The 20308-nt window shown below is 41.7% G+C and overlaps 1 protein-coding gene across 1 annotated transcript in view; it reads right to left on the minus strand.

Moving 5' to 3' along the window:
• Nucleotides 1-356: 356 nt before the first annotated feature.
• smchd1 (structural maintenance of chromosomes flexible hinge domain containing 1) overlaps nt 357-20308 on the minus strand; it is a 22627-nt gene continuing 2675 nt past the window's right edge. Inside the window, exons 2-47 of the mRNA XM_079181706.1 lie at nt 18987-19062; nt 18598-18756; nt 18409-18491; nt 18169-18302; nt 17955-18069; nt 17716-17835; nt 17221-17387; nt 17015-17108; nt 16694-16895; nt 16479-16599; nt 15634-15814; nt 14855-15049; nt 14657-14770; nt 14142-14248; nt 13533-13615; nt 13311-13424; nt 12943-13020; nt 11036-11155; nt 10767-10911; nt 10320-10422; nt 10002-10074; nt 9595-9734; nt 9372-9500; nt 9068-9283; nt 8813-8955; nt 8112-8197; nt 7906-8024; nt 7004-7165; nt 6740-6868; nt 6557-6636; nt 6204-6361; nt 5999-6099; nt 5853-5914; nt 5149-5236; nt 4917-5048; nt 4664-4819; nt 4460-4586; nt 4165-4284; nt 3728-3807; nt 3487-3609; nt 3108-3289; nt 1799-1908; nt 1255-1325; nt 999-1167; nt 752-910; nt 357-645 (exon numbers count right to left, since the gene is read on the minus strand). Coding sequence (XP_079037832.1) covers nt 563-645; nt 752-910; nt 999-1167; nt 1255-1325; nt 1799-1908; nt 3108-3289; nt 3487-3609; nt 3728-3807; nt 4165-4284; nt 4460-4586; nt 4664-4819; nt 4917-5048; nt 5149-5236; nt 5853-5914; nt 5999-6099; nt 6204-6361; nt 6557-6636; nt 6740-6868; nt 7004-7165; nt 7906-8024; nt 8112-8197; nt 8813-8955; nt 9068-9283; nt 9372-9500; nt 9595-9734; nt 10002-10074; nt 10320-10422; nt 10767-10911; nt 11036-11155; nt 12943-13020; nt 13311-13424; nt 13533-13615; nt 14142-14248; nt 14657-14770; nt 14855-15049; nt 15634-15814; nt 16479-16599; nt 16694-16895; nt 17015-17108; nt 17221-17387; nt 17716-17835; nt 17955-18069; nt 18169-18302; nt 18409-18491; nt 18598-18756; nt 18987-19062 — 5709 coding nt within the window. The 3' untranslated portion in view covers nt 357-562. The remainder of the gene's footprint in view (nt 646-751; nt 911-998; nt 1168-1254; nt 1326-1798; nt 1909-3107; nt 3290-3486; nt 3610-3727; nt 3808-4164; nt 4285-4459; nt 4587-4663; nt 4820-4916; nt 5049-5148; nt 5237-5852; nt 5915-5998; nt 6100-6203; nt 6362-6556; nt 6637-6739; nt 6869-7003; nt 7166-7905; nt 8025-8111; nt 8198-8812; nt 8956-9067; nt 9284-9371; nt 9501-9594; nt 9735-10001; nt 10075-10319; nt 10423-10766; nt 10912-11035; nt 11156-12942; nt 13021-13310; nt 13425-13532; nt 13616-14141; nt 14249-14656; nt 14771-14854; nt 15050-15633; nt 15815-16478; nt 16600-16693; nt 16896-17014; nt 17109-17220; nt 17388-17715; nt 17836-17954; nt 18070-18168; nt 18303-18408; nt 18492-18597; nt 18757-18986; nt 19063-20308) is intronic.

Raw genomic sequence — 20308 nt, forward strand, 5'->3', positions numbered from 1 at the left:
CGTCCTTGGATGTGACGTTTCGGGACCCCATCCAACACTGACAGATGCCTTTTTCCGTTTCTCAGAACGCGCACACACACACACGCACACGCACACGCACACCAAAGCCCCCATCCAACGCTCTTTCGGCATCCAAAAGCACAATGTCATAGAATTACATGATTTCCGGAGGCCTAAACTTGGGTAATGATTGTCTTTGTTTCGGAGAGGCACCGTAATCATCCCGTGCGTAAAATGCGCGCGCCTTTCAATGCCTCCCTGCCCAGATGCCACAAATTACGATATTGGTCCATTTGAACGTTGTGTATGTTACCGACGTTATTATTGTGTAGAAATAATGACACAGGCAAAAGAAATCTTAGAAAATATGTATATATTTTTTTTAAAGAAAGAATAAAGTTTTTCTTTGAACTTAATCATTCCATGCATATAACTTTGTCAGCTGTTGTGATTATTATAAAAGTATTAAAACATATAAAAACACAAATATAAATCAATTACAAAAACTCCAGTTGCTCAAAAATGAGATCAGGTTGGACTGGTCCACCTCTTATGCTGACATCTATTTTAATCTCTTTGGAGCGATGCCGGATGGCCCACCGACACCCTCAAGACCCCGTTTCACCGGTCTCACTGGGGTTGACACTAAAAGTAGAATACAGACAAATTAGAAATCAACAATACTAACAGAATTTTAAAAAAAAACCCATTTTGAATAGGAATTCTCTTTCAACCAGATTAACAAACATACAAAGTTGTCTCTCGGTCTCCTTCAGCTGTGTCATCTTCTCCTCCATTTCTTGTTGCTTTTTCAGCATTTCAGGAGACTTTATGTTCTTTAAGTGATCTTCACGTTCCTTTTCTGCCTGATCCTTCTTCTCCAGAGCTGACCTGTGCTTGCTGAGCAGGTCTGTCCAATAAAATAAGAGGAATTAAAAGCACAATCCGACTGAACAGGGCTACAAAAAAAACACACTTCGAAATGTGAGTGACGTCACCTATGTGTTCCTTTAGAGTGTAGTATTGTTGTGGGAGGGGGGCTCCAAACACTTGTAAAGTGTGGATCGGTGGGGCTTTGTTCTGTGCGCCTCCGAACTTGCCCTTGGCACTGATCCTGTCGCCCTGTCTGGTCAGGATGGTGGGACACGGACACTTATTCTGTACCACCTGTAAGAAACGGCACATTTAGAGGAAGAATAACCACGGGACACAGTACATTTCTGGCACACCTCCACCAGCGAGAGCATCACTCACCGCCTTTCTGTAGCTGTTTGCAGAGTCGAGGTCATCAATCAGAATAGTGTCTCCGAGGATGTTTTTAAAAGCTGCAAAGAAAGCAGGAAACATTCAGCCAAATCTAAACATTCAGAACGTATTTACTGCTGAAGAACATTCATAAAGAGGAGATTATAGGAGGAGACCGAAGAGTTTAATTGAGATGGCTTTTGATACATTTGTGTTTCAACGTAAACAAATTATAACCCAAAAATTACAGAAAATCCCTGTATTAAAAGTCATTTTAATGTTGCAAAAGAGACTAAGTTTCTGCTCCAGCGACTGGGCCCCCGATGGGAAAACCCCTCCACCCCTGCGAGGTTGGATCCCAGATGGAACCAATTACCCAAGACTCAACAGGAGTAGAGGGGGGCATGTAGGAAATACTACAACATCAGCAAACACACAGACCTGGGAACCCTCTAAAAAAACCCACAGGACATGGTAATATAAATCTGCAATGAAAGAACAACAGCGAGGCCATGTTAAACTCAGCAGGGGAAATCCATCCGAGGCCGCTCACCGATGTTGCAGCTCTCCCGGTCGTGGGGGTAACACAGGAGGTTCCTGGCGTGGACTGGGTTCCCAGGGGGATCAAAGAGCATGCGGCCATTTCCTATGTGTGGCATCGATCTGCAAGCAATTCAAATGTTAGTGGAGAGACTGCTGAGCCGATCTGAAAATTGTTTTAAGTTAAAGCTCCTCAGCAAAAACTAAATATGCAAAAAATAAATTAATAAATAAATTCACATAAAACATGCCTAAAGACAGAGTCTAAAACTCAAAGACATTCAGTTTACTGCAATATGAAATCCTCACATTGGAGGAGCTGGAACAAGATCATTTGTGTTTGAAAAATGACTTAAACTATTTATCCATTCTTAGAATAGCTTTTAAAAATCAATTATTTAAAATAACTTTCTCTAATTTCAGCTTCTCATTTGTGATGAATTGCTGCTTTTCTCTCTCTCGTGTGAAACTCTTGGTGTGATGAAGAGACACAGGGAGAGGCCACCTTCAGCTTTCAGAAATTGTTACTCAAACGTTTGATACTTTATATCAAACTAAATTAATTAATACAAATTAAAAAAAACTGTATTGATCTGTACATCAATAAATAATTAAACAAAAGCGTTTGTTGCCCAAATAGTAAAGTGGTGCAGATTTAAACGCAACACTATTGTAACATAACCAACAAATAGGAAAAACTCATTGTCAAATCTAAAACTGTGCAGCATGGGCTGCTAAATGGTTAGCATGACATTTGTCAAAACGTGCTTTAAGTACCCGTCATCAAGAGGAAGTTGCTCTCTATATAGTAATCATTTTAGTCACCATTATCTGTACTTAATAAATAAAAGATTCTGAAGTCTTGTATCATAAATTCAGAACGTTCATTTACATTTAATGTCCACATTTTAAAGCATGCATTCATTTGCATGATCATTTCGTTTGAATTGAACTGCATCTGATGTGATGAATGAAAACAGGACTTCATATTGCTTTACAATCTATTATTTAGTCATCCTGATTGTCCATACAGTAATTGTTCTATTCTGTACACACGACATTCATTGCATGTCCACAAGAGGAAGGATCCTCCGTTGAGCTTCCTTCTTTCTAAACAGTCTGTTCAACGAGGAGGTGCCACAAGATCTTTAAATTACTATTGTTGGGAGGCTTGGAGCAGAAGTCTGCTTAAGAATTTAAAACTATAATCAAGGACACACAGGAATCCCATCAGGAAAGCTACTCAGGCACCAATACCAACACAGAAATAAAAGATGGTGTGTGAACAGAAACACAGATGTGCAGGAACACAGAAGGATTACCTGTTGCCTTGTTGCACAAAAACACTGTCGAGGCCCATAACCTGCTGCCGCCCTTGGGTGTCGTCATAGATCCTTCGCGCTGCCGCGGTCGTTTTGGTGATGACACAATCCATGTCGCCCCTGATATGCCAGGAGACGACCCTCGCAGCATCGTCATCCTGCACTAACGCCAAGTGGCCGACCTGTATTCAGAAGGTAAAGGGTGAGAATAAACCGTGGGGCAAACGTACTTTCTTCAGTCCGACCAAAGCTTCTCTCACAGATTACCACAAACATTGATTGGACACATCTGTATGGAGGTCAGCCTTTCCTGAAATTACACTATGGGTTTGTTAAGGTGCTCAGCCAACAGAAAACTCCTGCTTTTCTTTGATGTTACCATTCCCAAAACATCCTGCTGCCCGCTGAAGTGATCACGAATGGAGCAAACTCTTCTGGGTGTTTTCAGGATCCTGTCGACTTCAGTTCTCTTTTCTTTTAGGACTCTGTCAATATCCGGGATCTACAAAGAACAACAAATATGCAAATGTGATCCCCTGCTAAATATATATATACACACACACACACACACACACACACACGTATAAAAATGAGAAATAGATTTAAGATCTTACACGTACAGTTTGGGCAATTTCCACCTTCTTAATTAACAGCTCATTTCGAATTTCAGCCTCTTTTTTATTTGCATCCAGGTGATGAGCTATGAGGGAAGAAGTACTTGCAATTAGAGACCATTTCAAACAAATATTGGCAGACACAAAAATAAAGCACAGAAGTTATGTAAATACTCTAAATGAGTCTGTGACACCAAGCATCGAAAGCTGTTTTCTTTTTTTAAATGTCTGGTCTGATTCACGGTTTTGTTTTCTTAATCTCCGATCAGAAAGTTCCACATTTAAATAAAAAATAAATAATTTTAGTAGGACAACAATTATTATTATTAATTATTTTTGCAAACAAACCAAAGTTCTTAAATCTTGTTTGAACACAACACAATTGTCCGGTAGCACACTGCATTGAGGCTTATTTGGACAAAAAAGAAGAGACGAAATCTTACAGGTCAGCAAATTAAGGAGTTCTCCATATGTATTAAAGATTTCTTTGTATGCAGTAATAGAAGTAGTGAGCTGGTCTTTCTTCCTGGACAGCTCAGACATTTTCCGTTGGCTCTCAGAATCTAAAAAAAAAAAATAATAAGATAAAAACAGACAAAGTGAGGAAAATGGCATTTTTGTAATTAAAATGAAAAAAAAAATGTAATGACTCATTTACATAAACGTTGCTTTTAAACTGCTGACAATCTAATTATACGTGAAACATGATGCAGATCTCAAAGTGTTTTCATGCCGTACCATTGTAAAAATGGAAGGGGAGCTCAAAGGGAGCGAGGGGCGAGGGAACCATTAACACTTCAGGTTTGAAGAGGAGGACGTATGTACTTCCATTCTCACCGGGGCTGTTCTCCATGATAAGCAGCCTCTGTGGAGGATAAATGATACAGTTATCATATGTGCGATGTGCATCATTCCAAAATAAAAGCGGTGTTGGTTGCTCACATTAACGGGGGCCTGTCCTTCCACCAAGCGTATCGTCAAGCTGCTGGTTTTGCCTTCAAACAGCGGGAGGTTTTTGTTGCCGTCGCCACTGAAGTTCTTTATAGAAACGACCACCTTCCCGTCCAGGTCCTGACCCGCTGGGTTTCCATAGGAATCCTGGAATCAGTCGAAGCAACTCTATAAAACTACAGCTTTAAAATGAATCTGGAAAGCCGTTTCTGTTCTTTTGCCATACGTAAACGTTCATGCTCACCATTATCTTCAGAGTCATTTGCTCCACCAAGGTTCGGTTGGCAATGACCTTGCTGTCGGAAACAACTGGGGTTGGTGGCTGAGAGTCGGGTCCCAGTTTGACAGGTTGATTGGCCACCACATTTATCGAAATCTAGGAGACAGGCCTCAACTCAACGAACAACCACTTTCCTTTTAAAACAGACATGCTTTGTATCGTTGCTGTTGGATGTGAGGAAAGAACTTGTGATTACCAGATTACTGCGCAGGACTTTTATTTGGTCTATTCGTAGAGAAAACTGGATGGTGTACTTCCCAACATGCTCTGGGATCTCTTTATCTCTGCAGTGAAAGAAAACCAAAAGACATATTTACATTTCTTAAAGGAATAGTTACCGTTGAACAAAGGCAAACTTTTCTGGTCTCGCCAAGTTAACCGGCTGCTTGCAGTACCTTCATATATACTGTACTGCCATCAATCTTATCGACCAACTCTTGACCATAAAAATAAATAATTCTTTTTTTTGTGCTTTGAAAGTAAACAAGATGCCAGAGTGCATTAAAAAGACAGAGGACTGGGCTTAGCTCCGAATGTCTGCTACGTGTTTATTAATCTCTATAAACGGATATCTGCAGAATCTGGACAAGGTTTTGGTAGCGCTCTGGTTAACGTTTGCAGTTTTGACCAATCATGTTTGAGCTTTGGTTGCAGGCAGGTAAACAGTCATTGGCCGGAATACAATCTCGGAACCCTTGAGCTATCGTTTGATGACGTTTTAGCCTTTTATTAGCTGAAAAAGAAAAAGGTTATTCGAGCGTAAACTAGCTACTTGTGCCCCAGAGATCTTGATCGCCCTCAGAGGCGAAGTTAAGTTGTCAGTCAGCGGCTTCGGACATTTTAAACATCCTGCAACAACTCAGGCAGAACAGAACCAGACAGGATGCAAAAGCATTTTACCTGAAGTGAAAACGGTCATTCTTTTCATTCTTCATGGGTTTACTACACTTCAGCTCAGTGACCTAGACAAGAGAAGTAGCAGTTTAAAAGAAAAGCGATAACAAAAAGTCAGGGACAGTCCTTCTGCTCGATAGTAAGTCACGCACCGTTGGTGAAGTCGTGTTTCCTGACAGCAACATGGACACAGCGGCGGGGTTAAAAGTCGTCATCGGACTTCCCTCATCAGACACCACGGTCACCGAGAAGACTGAACACACACGCACACACATATATCTCCCTTAGTTTGCATAAACCGGTTGCATATAGTAAAATAAAAATAGAATAAAATAGAGATTTGATTAAGACTCAAACCTGGGAAGCGGCCTCCAGCAGGAAACACGGCACTGGTGTTATACTCCACCGACAGGCTGACAGGTTTGTTGGGATCCGGTATGACAGTGAGATTCACTATGAAACCAGGGATGGGTTTCTGGTTCAGGGAACCGTTAAACTCAAGCTGATAGTGCCCCCTGGTGGAACAACAGGGTAACAACACTCCCATTAGTGACTGGTGGGACATTAGCTGTGTCCTAATTCAGGATGTATGTACACAGTATTGGAAATGTGGCTGAATGATGATACAACCCCTGATTTGAGGCAGCATTATTACATTATGATGATAACAAAGGCTCCCTTTATGTATGGTATTATAGAGGGACACTTACTTTGGTCCGCTCACACTACTTATAGTGAAAGAGGCTTTCCCTTCTGCGTTTACGGGTTGTGAAGTAACAGTTGCCGTCACCTACAGCGACAAGATGATCTCTTTACATCGTTTCCACTTCGATATCTCTTGCTGACTTTTTGAAAAGCATTAAAGTACGTGTTGCATTGCTCGTCGAGCGAACCTTCAGTGCCGGGGCTGAAGAGTTCACTTTCACCACGACCCTCTGGTCTGTAGTTGGGTTTCCCCACTTGTCACACAGTTGGACGACAAACGGTGTGGCGATGCCTTGGTCATTCAGCACCTGCAAAGGCTGTATGAAAGAAACAAACAAAAGAAAGATGTGCTTTGACACATTTTAAGTATGTTACGGAGCTGGAATCACAACCAGGGTCAGCGTCTTAATGCCCTCGTCCCTAAAGTAAGTACAGTAAAAGTCCTTTCTTACCTTCGCCGGCCCACTGATGAGTTTAAGCTGTGCAGGGACTCCAGCAGTCACTTTAACTGTGACGTGTTTCACAAAGCTCCTGTAGGTGAAGCACAACTCTCTGGGGCCAAGAGGCCCGGACTGGAACTGCACCCCCCTCACCAGAACAGAGCTGCTGCTCCCCTGATTTCAACAGACAGCAGAAATGATTTTTAGGAACATTTACACAGTTTTGGAAGAAGTATTCAGATGCTTTACTTGAGTACAAATATTGGGAACACAATCTAAGGAATATTTCGTTACAAGTAAAAGTCGTGCATTCAAAATGTTACTTAAGTAAAAGTACAGTAAATAAGTATTTATGAGCATTAGAATGTACCTCGAGGACTCATTATGCAGAATAGCCCATGTCACTACTGTATTAGTACAGAGCATTTTTATTTATTTATTAAATACACACCAACACACCCCACCCCCCCCCTTTCAGGGGAAAACACAGACTTCTAATAAGCGCACACTAAGCTGCTCACATTCTACAACAAAGCCCTTGCACCATAAATTCACAGGGGACGGAAATGTCCAAGCAATAAATGAAAAAAAAAAAACTTTCCATTTCGGGGGCACCCCCCACCATCAGGAATGCTTCTGATGCCAAGCAGAGAAGGAATTTAGAGAGACTACTTTTTAATCTCAGGGGGCTTTCCTGCAATTCAAGATTCATTACCTTGCTAACATGCATATATCAGGCCGTGCTTGGCATTTTTATGGTGTGTTGGTCAGAGAGCAAGAGCAAGGTGACCTCTTCACCAGGGCTGACTCAGTATGCAGGAGTAAGAGTGATTTTAAAATTGTGTGCTACACAATTCCTTTAATTTCTGAATTCTAAATGAAGTTTTCCTTTTAGTTTGTGTGTCTTTTCCCACCTGCCAAACAAAGGCGATGGCCGATTTGTCCAGACCCTCAGCTTCCACAGTCATGTGGTTCTTACAGGTGGAGGTCAGTGTCTTGGTTACATTATCATACTGGTCAACAAGTTCCAAGCCTGCAGAGGGAAAAAGATGCGCGTTATCCAGTGTGCAACCTTGTCCTCAAAAGCAAGATTTTTTTGGGAGTTTAGGTTCATACTCACTGATGTTTCCAGGAAGGATTTCCCCCAGCTTCACTGTGTTTTGGAGCAGAGTTGCTTTGAGTCGGTTTGGTTCATCCGGACGAGGCCTACAAACAAAATGAGAGGATGAAGACCTCAAAAGTGGAGATCAAAAGAAATATTTGGCATTTTGGGAAATACACTTATTTGCTTTCTTTCAGAGAGTTAGGTGAGAAAATCAATACCACTCCCACATCTATCCGTTAAAGATGAAGCCTGGAGATCATCATTAAGACCGGCAACGAGGAATGTGCTAGCTTGGCTCTTTCACAACGTGTCATCATTACACTTCACTTTTTTAACATATTTAACAAAGGAAATATGTGTTAATTAGTGAGCTTCAGAGGCGCCGATTTCCCTCCCATTCCATTTATGCTAAGCTATCAGACTACATGCATATTTATCATTAAAAAAAATAAAATGAGTGCATCTTCTCATCTAACTCTTGAAAGAAGCATATTTCCCAAATTCAGAGCATATCTATGATTGAGGAACTTAGCTGCTACCGGCGACCAGCAGCTAAGTGTGCTTAGAGCGGAAACAACAGCAACAATGCTGACAGAGCAGTGTTAACCTAAGGGCACACACACACACACACACAAAAGTTGTTTGCTGCTATATTAATGCTCTTTTAAATACAGCACCTTTAAGCTTGCCAACACTGAATCGGGTATGTGTCTTACACTATGTAGAAGGAGACCGACACACTCTGGTCTTGGTAGGACACCTGGTAGAAGAGCGCCGCCTGCACCTGCTTGGGCACCTGTAAGTCAGGCAGCTTCCCCTTGACCAAATCTTCTGCATTTACATCTCCTGTCCAGTTAACCTTAAACATAGTCACAGTGAACAGTGACAAGTCAGCAATAAGAGGGGAAATGTTCAAATGCAGTGAATGATTAATTGCAGAAACGTGTTTTTACTATATACATCAGCCACACCTTGATCATGGAGGCTATTTCAGCAGTGGGAGGAACCCGTCTACCGGCCTCATCATACAGCTTATAGAAGAGGTTCTCCAGCGAGCCTCCAGCCAGCCAATCTATCGTTTCCTTGTTTATCAGCACCAAATTCTCACTGCAGAGCTCCATGCGGGAGACCCTTGTGCTGGGCACCACCTTCAGCTCCCTCACGACCCCCGGGATCTTCTTCATACTCTTGCGGGGAAACGAAGAACAGGCGGAGACGTCACAACCAAAGTTTTAATCTGGGAATGTTCAACGAAACAGAAAGCCTTTAACTTACGGGCATCTCAAACTTCACTTTGAGGTTTTGTGGTTCTCCATCGATTATGTTCAGCTTTATGGGCTTCGTCACAAGCTGTCCGGCTCCTGTGGCGCTGCAGTCGATTGCCACTAATGGAAACCCCTGAACCTGATTTGCAAATATAAGGATGAGGATAAGTCAACCAACATCATTTTTCTATTTATTCAGATTATATGTCATTTAATGCACACCCATACAGTACCTGGCAGCAAACGATCTGTTTGGGGCGAGCAGTGATGTTTTCAGCCTCATCGTGAATTCTAAAACTAAACGTGACAGGGTTTCCATTCTCTACTGTGATTGGGTCGTCTTCTGGCGTCACGTGGAGGGAATGTGGATTACCTGAAAAATTTTGGAGAAGAAAAAAAAAAGATGTATGCGTGTGCAGTTATATTCCTTGCTTAAGAGCTAATGCTACTGTGATGTCCATATCAAATAAACATAAACTGTCAGGATGATTATTTACACAGAGAAATGCTAAAAAAGCACCGCTGACAGGATTGTGGTATGATCCTTATCTTGATGTTTGTAGCCAACAGATTGATGACATCTGTCATTATTTCAAGGTTACACTCATTTTTATAGATGAATAAGTAAGTGCAGTCCTACCAGGAAGAAGACAGATCTTGATCGTCTGTGTGTCTGTCTTCAGGCCAGGCAGGGTGACTTTCAGGTCATACGTCTGCAAAATAACAGTTGGAGGATAAGCAGTTCTGTCTCTTCTCTTGGGTCTCAAGCAATTTCTCTTGGTGTCAAATGTTGTACTCTTATCTACAAGGCTGAGACGAGAAATGTATCTTTTTGTAAGTTTGCATCTCGTACTGCGTTGTGATTCTTTTATGCAACATATTTGTTACTTCTGCATGAATGTTTCGAGTCAGTAGGCAGACTAATGTCTTCGAATAGGAGGCATATTGTTTTTCTAACCTGTGATCGTTGGTGATTCAGGACTTTTCCTCTTGCTTTGACACTTCTGATGGTGAACATGATCCCTCTGGTGTCCACATTCTCGTAACTCAGATCCAGGCCTCTAATTAAATAATAATAATAATAATAATAATAATAATAATAATAATAATAATAATAATAATAATAATAATAATAATAATAATAATAATAATAATAATAATAATAATAATAATAATAATAATAATGGTGCTAGAGCTTACTAGCAAAGACATGATAGGATTTATGATAAGCTTTCAAATCAGTTACATAAACTGCTGTTAGATAAAAGCACATGTCAAAACATTTCAAGCCATAAGAAAAGAAGTGACTTCTTAGTAAGCCGTCCACTGAAAACCAAGGAAACAAAACTGTGGTTTTAACTTTTTCAAACGACAGTAGACGTTAAAACAAAGCGGAGTGACACACCTGCATTTGAGTACAGGTTTGAGATCAGGAGGCGGCTTCGCTGAGTGATCGTAACCATCTTTTATAAGCAGAGGAATGTTGAATGGCACTCCTACGTGAAGAGTGGCGCTCACTTCACCAACAACGAAACTCTCGGCAGCCCCCGCTGAGAAGGAGAATTAAAAAAAAAAATAAATAAATAAATAAATAAATAAACAGTGGACGTGTGGGATTAGGGTGTTTAGAAATGATAAGAAATGTGACAGTTGAAGTGTTGTGGTTTTACTTACCGTTGATGGTGAACTTGAGTTCGTAGGTTGGAAGCTCTTTGCCTCCAAAGATGGAAGCATTAGTTTCGTTTATCTTGGTGTTTAGGGACAGAGTATGCTTCCCCAGGTTGGTCAGATTGTCTGCAAAATGTTTGCAAAATTAGAAAATGAATTAAGAAATGGTGTAAATCATTTAAATATATAAATCCTAATTTATTTGTGCAACTAACCAAAAAAAATAAAAAAATGTGTGTGTGTGTATTGAATGTAACTTCATGTATTCATATCACTAATCTGACATGTCCTCACTGTTTGAATGTGTCATCCAATCACCTTTACTAAGTATATGCCCACTGATGAATCATTCCATCCTTTAAAATCACAGGTAAAGAGACAACAGCTTGATTGTGTGCACAGAGCGTGAATGAGAAACAGGTGGTCAGAGAACGGGAGCCGTCAGACAACAGTGGAGCCCCCCCCACCCGTGATGGTTTTAGAGGAGACGAGGGAACGTAGTTGGATAGCTAGAAATGGATCATTAAGACGACAGGAACCCGAGGTCCGTAGCCCAAATGTTATGAAAGAATGTCATTAGTGCGATTATTGTCGCCCTCCGCGTTCCGTCTCAGTCGTTTCGCTGTCGACGTGGGACTTGGCTGGTCAGCAAAGGGTGCACGGTGGCCTGGGCGATAGCAACGGGAGGATACTCAGGGGAATAGGAAAAGGGGGAAAGGAGCAGATGTAAGAAGCATAAGCAGCAACCGGAGGTGCGTGCCTAATTCAGGAGCCTAGAGGCCGGGATGCAGAGGCCCCGGGGTCTCTAGGGACAGTTAAGTCACCCAGACCCAGGCCAAAGCAAGGGTATAGAGGGATGATGTGTAGTTCTATTGAGAAGTTAGTTGATCCTGGGACAACCCGGTTTGCTTGTACTCTCCCTACGTGGAGTGAAAACAATCCAATCTCTATCGTGGTCTGTAAGTGTTTGCTCCTGATAGTGAGATCCTGTGGTGTCTCACCGTTGGTCAGCTGAAGTTAAGCCAGCAGTAAGATATTAAGACTCGAGCTTTATCAAAGAAGCTGCTCATTAAAAATCAATCCCTACAACTTATGAACGTTTATGGGTATCAAAAGAATGTAACAGAAAGCACAGAATCTAACTCACTCCAGGCACAAATGTTAGATCACTGGTGTCTCGAATTACAGGCAGCATCTGTGCGTGTATGTGGAGCAGAATTTGCATTGTAAACAAGATGTATAACCCGTTCAACAGTCTGCTGACCTCTGTGTCAATAAAAGTTAAACAACTTAGACATCTGCGAATTAGATGAGTAAGTAATTGAGTGTGTATCTTGCCGAAACCAAGGAGGCAGTAACATACAGTTCTGTCCAACGCCCATCTGTCAACATGTGACAAAGGTGTTTGCATGCACAAAATACCTGCGTAATGTGTTGTTATCAACTGTTAATGGCAATGATGGCTAACCTGGCTGAAGCAAACCCCATTAAGTTTTACGAGTTGTCGTACTTTAAACGCAGTAAACTCGGGTGTGACTTCATTCCCAGCTCCTAATTCAGATATACAACCTTAATGGAATGCAGCATTACGGCCACCGCCTAGACATACGGTACAATAAGGAATACATTTCTTTTTTTGAGTTAATTGCTCTTGAGAAAACTCGGTTTGATTGTTCTGTATAGAAGCAAATAAAGTGAAGACTGTTCCATCTCGTTTGTGGTTTGTGAGTCTTCGTTTCTCGGGTTTCTTTCTCGTGAACCAGTGGTGTCTCACTTTTTGTCAGATAGCAACTGTGATCAATTTAATGGGAAGATATTAATTGCAGAAAGAGCCCTGCACAAAAGAAGAAAGTTATCCCGATTTAACCACTACTACAACAATGAGAAAAGATAATAAACAAAAAGAAACTTACCATTTTTGTTGAACCAGAAACCCCACTTCGCTGAATGTTGGGCACTTAAATAGAGAACCGTTTCGTCTCCTTTAGGACCTACATAAGGAAGACAAACATTGTTACAAACCAAGAAGCTGAACAACAAAGAGTTAGAAAGATGGGAAAAATCAAGAAGTTGAAAGAAAATGAGGTTGGAACAACAGATTTTTTTAAGACATTTAATAAGCCTAAATTCTCTTGTTCCTACTTTTAAATAGTCTAATCTAATCTAATAATTAGTTGTCTTACTGTATTACCGCTTGTAACTTTTATCTCTTAAAAGTAAAAATCTAAACATCGGATTGAACTCTTCAGAGGTTTAGAGGACTGCGTTTCCATTTTCTTACTGTGCCAGACGACTTTGAGCTCAACTACCAGTTTTTTCCCTGTTCCCTGGCCCACTGACGGCATCATGGATAACGACTCTCCCTTCTTGTTTTGAATGACGACTTGGAGTGGCCCTGAAATGATACGGGGGGGGGGGGCATTTTTCAACATTACCATGTTGTGATCATCAACAACGAGCAGTATGTGAGTCGGTGCGGTGTGCAAACAATGTCGCAGTTTACCAAACTGACTCCCGGCTGAACAAGCAGCATTCTGTGGCCAGGGGTTCCCTTCTGGCCAGTGCACTTTCAGAAGCTCTGGAAGCCTGGAACAAACAAATACAATGGACTTGAGCTGAAGAAGTCTCATCGGACTTCTACTACTACGTCTAGTCAGGACAAGGAGACGAGGGGGAGGGACATAAATCACACAAATGACTTCCAATTGATAACACATTCATTACCACTGAATCACATCTAAAAATGGGATATAGAGTGCTGCAGGGATGACATGTATTTGTTACCATCGACCTGGTTACTTCGACAAAAAGCCAACAAGATTTTTCTATTTGATTTTGAATTATTACATAAAATAAGCTCTGTGGAAAACAAACTTTTATGATACTTAAACAAACACCACTTTTTACGTTATTTTGTTATAAACAAACTACACTAACATCTAAGCTAAAGGCTCACCCATTCCCGGGTTTTAGGACTCGTTCCTGCAACACTCTATTGAGATGATTGTGCTGTGTAAAAGTACATATAGTCGTCTTGCTTTGAGGTAAAAATACATTGAAAAAAACAAGATTAGATGCTCGGAGTATGAGAGCATTTCCCCGAACTGCTTACTTGGCGGAGTCATTGTCAATGTTGATCTTGATGGATTCATCAGTGGCGGTCTTGTCAATCTTGGAAATGGGTATGATCTTTACCTTGTCGTAATATGCTTTGGGTTCCTGGAAACATATTTAATGATCAATATCAGGCTCCAAAAAAGTAAAAAAAATACAACTTTAACGTAAAGATTTAGAGTTTCCGGTGACTTAAAATCTTGCACGGGGAGATTTTTCCACTCCAAGCTACACTGCCTGGCCAAAAGAAAAGTCGCCACCTGGATTTAACTAAGCAAATAGGTACGAGCCTCCTATTGGATAATTTGAGAAATTGAATAAAGAAGAATGTGAACCACACTGCCTCAACATCTGGAGTAAACTAATCATGGAATTAGAATTCCATGAATACATTTTTTTCTTTATTGCACAAGAAATGGCTTGAACTACAAAGACGATAAAGAGTGGAAAGAACTGACGTGCAAAACTCATGAAAGTCATATTTTTATCACAACTCCATCATTCCCTCCTTACCTGAACCACTTCAACCTCTCCTCCCGTGGAAAAGACACTGTCGTCATGTTTTCCGTACAGCAGAAAACGGACCACACGACCAAACAGAATGGGCACCGTTTTGTGAGACTTCACCTGTATGAAGAAGCATGCAGGCGTCAATATAGAATACAGAACAATCAGAATATACACTCAGAAATAAACCAAAAAGATGCTCACGAGTTGGCCTGTTTTGTATATTTTGCCGTCCCACTCGATGGAAGAGAACGTCGCCCAGGGAAACTGCATTTTCTTAGTCAATTCTGTCCGTGTTATGGTCTCCGTATAGCCCAAGAACTTTACTTGCTTGTCCCACTTCTCGTGGCAGTTTTTCAGCCACTGCGTAAACTCCCTCTGAATGTTGCCTCTTTGTTTCTGTGGACATACAAATTAACAGTTGAGCAACACATGATGGCTCTTTTAGTTTTTTAATTAAAACAAAAACGGACTAAAGCTGCAACATGGGCATTGTAGTCATGTTCATGGTCCAATATTCGATGGTGCTTGACCTCTGATTTGGACTTAAACAACTCCTGTGCAAGCATCTGGCAGAGTTTAGCTGGCTGGTGCAGAACTTTCTTCAACATTGATTGATTTACTTCCGTTCATTGCCTCTTTGTGCTGGGCAGGTCGGCTAGCCTCGGCTAACCTATGCTAGCTGTGCTGCTGAACTTTTACTCTCAACCTGTGTCAGCGCCTTAAATTGAGGAAGGATGTAGCAGCAGACCTGTTCTTTGACTGATCTTTCCTCCCTGTTGCACACTTGCTGACTAGGGGGAATACAGCATGCAAAGAACATCAGTGATAGGCCTATTTATGGACTCGATAGTGTACCACAGTTACTGAACACTTCCCGTCTTGTGCTTTTTGCTGTATGATCGGGGGAGGCGCTACAAAGGACGATTCTTGATTGCTGCAATTTGTTCTAAACCTAAAGAAGTGCATTGGTATATGATCACCTGGGAATTAACAATGCGTGTGAAGAGGGTGTCCTTGTGCTTCAGTTTCATCTCCAGGTCCATGAAGGTGAGCTTGTTCGTGGTGACCTCGAATCTGTCGTCACTGAAAAGCACTCCTGAAATCCGACTGAAACACTCTGCAAGCTCTTTTGCTCCTTTATTCGGAGAACACCAGTCAAACCTGTCACAAATGGACGGCGAAAATGTTAGAAAAATCAACAGTCTGTGGTAGTAAGGCACCGCCGCGCTTTGAGCTAAACGCCAATGTCATCATGCTTACATCCTGATTTTTAGCAGACACAGCACAGGAGGCGGATCCCCAAGCTCAGGATGAATCGTCTCACACTGGGTGTAGACCGAAGGCCAAAGACCCCGACCGGGAGGACTCTTGTCGAGTTTGACCCTATCCCCCTTTACCTTACCCTGTTTATTAAAGGACACTTTTTGTTACATGGCTACTGTCTCTGAGTCACCTGTTTTATCTCTGAATCTTGCCTCCACATCCCCCGGGTCGCCACACATGTTAACATTAAACACAGATCCTTATATGATGTCATTAGTTAAGTACTGGACAAATTAAGCTTGGACTTGATGATATAAAGTTATATTTCATCCTCTGGGAAACATGTCTGTCTGTACGTAATGTCATTGCAATCCGTGATTATTAGTGGCTTCCACCAGCCTCCAGTCTTTGTGCTAAGCTAAGCTAACTTGCTTCTGCTGGATCTAGCTCATATTTAGCGAATAACCCTTTACAACTAAGGAATTGAGTTACTTCCTATTCTTTTTTTTTTTTTAACTTAAATTGGAAAGAATTGTGTAACAAAATAGTGAAAAGTGTTTACTCGGGCACTTTGGTGTACGGTATAAGCCGTCCATTCCAGAAACAGTCGAATATCGGCCTCTTCCGTGTTGCCTGATGCCGGGCTGCAGATTCATCATCAATATCATCTTCATCGTCAGAGGCTGATAAACAAAAAGGACCAAAATGAGACATGCAGTTAAAAAAAAGATCTGTCAAATGTCATGAAGTGTAATTAATATTTTTGGGTTAGAATACCTGGCTCTTCTGGATAAGTCTCCTTGTCATAGAGGAAGGGATGATACCGAATGACTCCCTCCACCGTGCCTCCGTCTGCAGGGACGGCCATGAACTCAAACGTGTCGACAGCAGCGTTTATGTACCGAGTCTGCATGTCGTCGTCAACTTCCTTCAGATTCAACGCACGGGGACATTTGGGAGGCTTCTCGCGCAAAGTGATCTGTTTAAAAGGAGTCGTGTGATAACATTAAGCTGAGACTGTATCAAAGCATTTAGCAGGAAAGAGAAGTAGAAGTCACTCTTGATGAGAATTAAACCTTTTAAGAGCAGCAGCCTCACCTGAATGTTGATTTTAGAGGGATGATCCGAGCCTGTAGAGCAGCTACTCATGTCCTTTCCGTTGGCTCCGTGAATGTAATAGTGATAGATGTGGCTGAAATATGGACAAAACAGAACTTTTTACATGAGAATTATTCCAAGTAGACAATTTGGGACCTGTTCAGACTTTTGAGTACATATCGGGCGGTGTGGGGGATTGAACTCACGCTAGCTGTCTGGTCCACACTAAAAAATCTTGTTTCAAAAAGGCGATATGCTCAGGAAGGATGCCCGTGATGACCACGGCTGTGAAGCTTTCCTTCCCAGATTCCTCAGTAATAAGGGCATGGAGGCAGCGCTCATCGTCTTTATTCACATGTGAAGAGTCAGCGGGCTGCAGGAGGAAGACGAGACGTCACACAGAACAGAAGAGATTGAAGTTTTGATTGAGCAGAAATCTTACTGAAACATATATCACTTATTATAGCTGGTGCATGTGTCGTATATTTCAAGCGACAGTGATGTTGAAGTGATGATGAAGGAAGATCCGCGGACACTGCTCTTGCTGGTGTAACGAAGTTTATTACAACAAGCAACACATGTCATACGGTCGGTTAACACGCCCGGAGAGTCCTCGGTCAATTCAAAATGACTCTCCCGTCCGGAGATAGTTTGTCTCCTTATATACATCTGAACAGAGGCGTTTGAAACAGAACACTTACCTTCCTGTTTTTAATGATGCTGCTGTAAATATCCTCTTTGTCCCTCTCTTTTCTCTCAAACTCGTCCTTTGACAGAACCAGCTCATGAACATCTGGGGAGCCAAATGGTTTAGTGATCATCTAAAAAAAACAAAGTTAAACCCGTTTATGGTTAAATTTAGCCACATTAGTATTTATGGCAGTCTTTGTTCCAGTTTGTGGTAATGTTGCGCTCTTAACTATTTTCATAGAAGGCGTACCCTGGTCGAGTTTCCGATGTAGAAAACAGCCTGTTTTCCTCCAACTCCAAAGTAGGAAATATCACTGTTGAGACTACGAGGGACGGGATCAGGCCGGACATACCCCTCTTGCTTACTGTGGTGAAAAATTAAAAAGATACAACATTAGAAGCAAACCTTGGGACATTCGTGGCTAAACTGAAGCTAGAAAGTGAAGTAGGAAAAGCACACCAACCCTCCAACTGTGACTTTTTCCCTGGAAAATTTAGAGAGTCTGTACACGGCCCAGTTCTTGAGCTGTTTCGAGGTCATCCCACACCCGTTATCCAAGACAATCACTGTAGGTTTCCCAAGAGTCTCATCAAACACCTGGACAACAGAGTCAGTCAACATGACTTATTTAGGTAAACCGAAGGCACAGACTGGAGAGGTTAAATATTTGGTTCTGCAAATCATATGCAAATGCTTAACTAACCATCCGTATCTCTATTGTCCTCGATCCCGTGTTTTTAACTGTGGCAGAGAGAGCGTTGTCTATCAGCTCAGCAAGTGCGTATGCTGGAAAAAAAAAAAAAAAAAAAAATATTATGAGCGATGATATGCAGCTAAATGTCTCTGTTAATTTCTAGTCTACTACTTGCACTTGCATTACACCAGAACTTACGCAGTGATTTCTGGCCCGAGGTAGCGTAGTACTCATACATGCCGCCCTTGATCAATGTATCGTAATGAGGCAAAAACTCGATGCGCTCCTCCGTTGCCAGTGCCAGAGCTTGGTCCTCCCGTTGAAACAAGTGGAGGGTGCTGCCATCCTGAAGCTCCTCTACAAGGACAAAATGAACCATTTTATCTTGTGTAAACTCATATAAATAACGACTTATCACATGAAATGTCATTTAATACAATGATGACGACATTTACAGATCAAATTAACTAGGAAATCCATGAAACAGCTTGTTTCGGCAACTTTCCGGCCTCTTCTGGAATAGGGATGGGTACCAAAACCAGATATTTATTGTTCACTTTTGCACCAACAATGACCGATTTACTCACTAAATTTGTCGAAATCCAGAACTATTCGGTCCGTTGTGGCCAGCACATATGTTTCATGTGAACGGATTGAGAATTTCTGTAACAAAATGTCAAAAGTAAGCGTCAGTTCTTCATTACAGCTGAAACAATCAGTCAATGCATCGATTAGTCAATCAAACAGACAACTTAGAGGCAACTATTTTGTTAATTGATTCATCGTTTTAGTTATTTGTCAAACCATTCTCAGATGTGAGGATTTGTTGCTTTTTATTATTGTAAATTGTAATACTTTAGGGTGCCTCTGTAGCTCAACCAAGCAGCGGCAACCAGCATGGAAGTCAGTGGCAACTCCCCTAAACAGTGGAAACTGCCATTGCAAGTTAGTGGCAACTGCCACAAACAGCAGTAGGTTGGTGGCAACTCTACCAAACAGCGTCAACTGCCGTGGCAAATCAGTGGCATCTGCAACAAACAGCGGTAAGTCAATGGCAACTCTCCCAAACAGGGGAAACCGCTGTGGGAAGTAAGTGGCAACTACCTCAAACAGCAGCAATTGCCGTGGCAAGTCAGTGGCAACTCTCCCAAACAGCAGCAACTTCAGTGGCAACTCTCCCAAACAGCAACAACTTCAATGGCAAGTTAGTGGCAGTTGAGTCTGCCATCAAAAGGTGCCACTGCTAGCTGCCGCTATTTGAGCTCGCTACTACATCAGACTACTGATATCCATTCAGTACATCATGAAACCTTTATCTCACATTTTTGTTCCCCTGTGACGACCCCTCCCTTCCACTAGGGGTCTATGTCCTGTTTGTCTTTCTGTCTTTCGGGTTGTTGCTAATCAGCTGCCAACACACACCTGAGCCTGGTGGGAGTGCCAGGTATAAAGGCCCCAGCTCCTCCTCTCCGACTCCGCTAGGCTGACACGGCTGCGCTTCATTTGATCGATTGTTTATTTGTTCGTTAAATAAATGTCTATTTATTAGTTTTATCACTCGTCTTGTCTCCGTTATGTGGCAGCCTTTGAGCCAGGTCGTAACACCCCTGCCATCAGGAAGAAGATACAGGACTATCAAAACCCGGACTAACAGGCTGAGGAACAGCTTCATCCCCAGAGCGGTTTCCTCCATCACCCCACCACCCAGACAATGCTGGAGAGAAACACAAATAGGCAATAAAACGACACTTTAACAAAGCACTTTTTTCAATTTAAAGCCATTGATGCCTGTGTTTTATCTTGTATATATGCACTTAATGTCTTGTTTTAAATCAGTAATGTCTTGTCTTAATGTTTTTACCTTGTTGCTGCTGTACTACTGTTTTTACGGTGACAAACATCCTTATCC

Source organism: Pholis gunnellus (genome assembly GCF_910591455.1).
Source record: "Pholis gunnellus genome assembly, chromosome: 20".
Classification (NCBI taxonomy): Eukaryota; Metazoa; Chordata; class Actinopteri; order Perciformes; family Pholidae; genus Pholis; species Pholis gunnellus.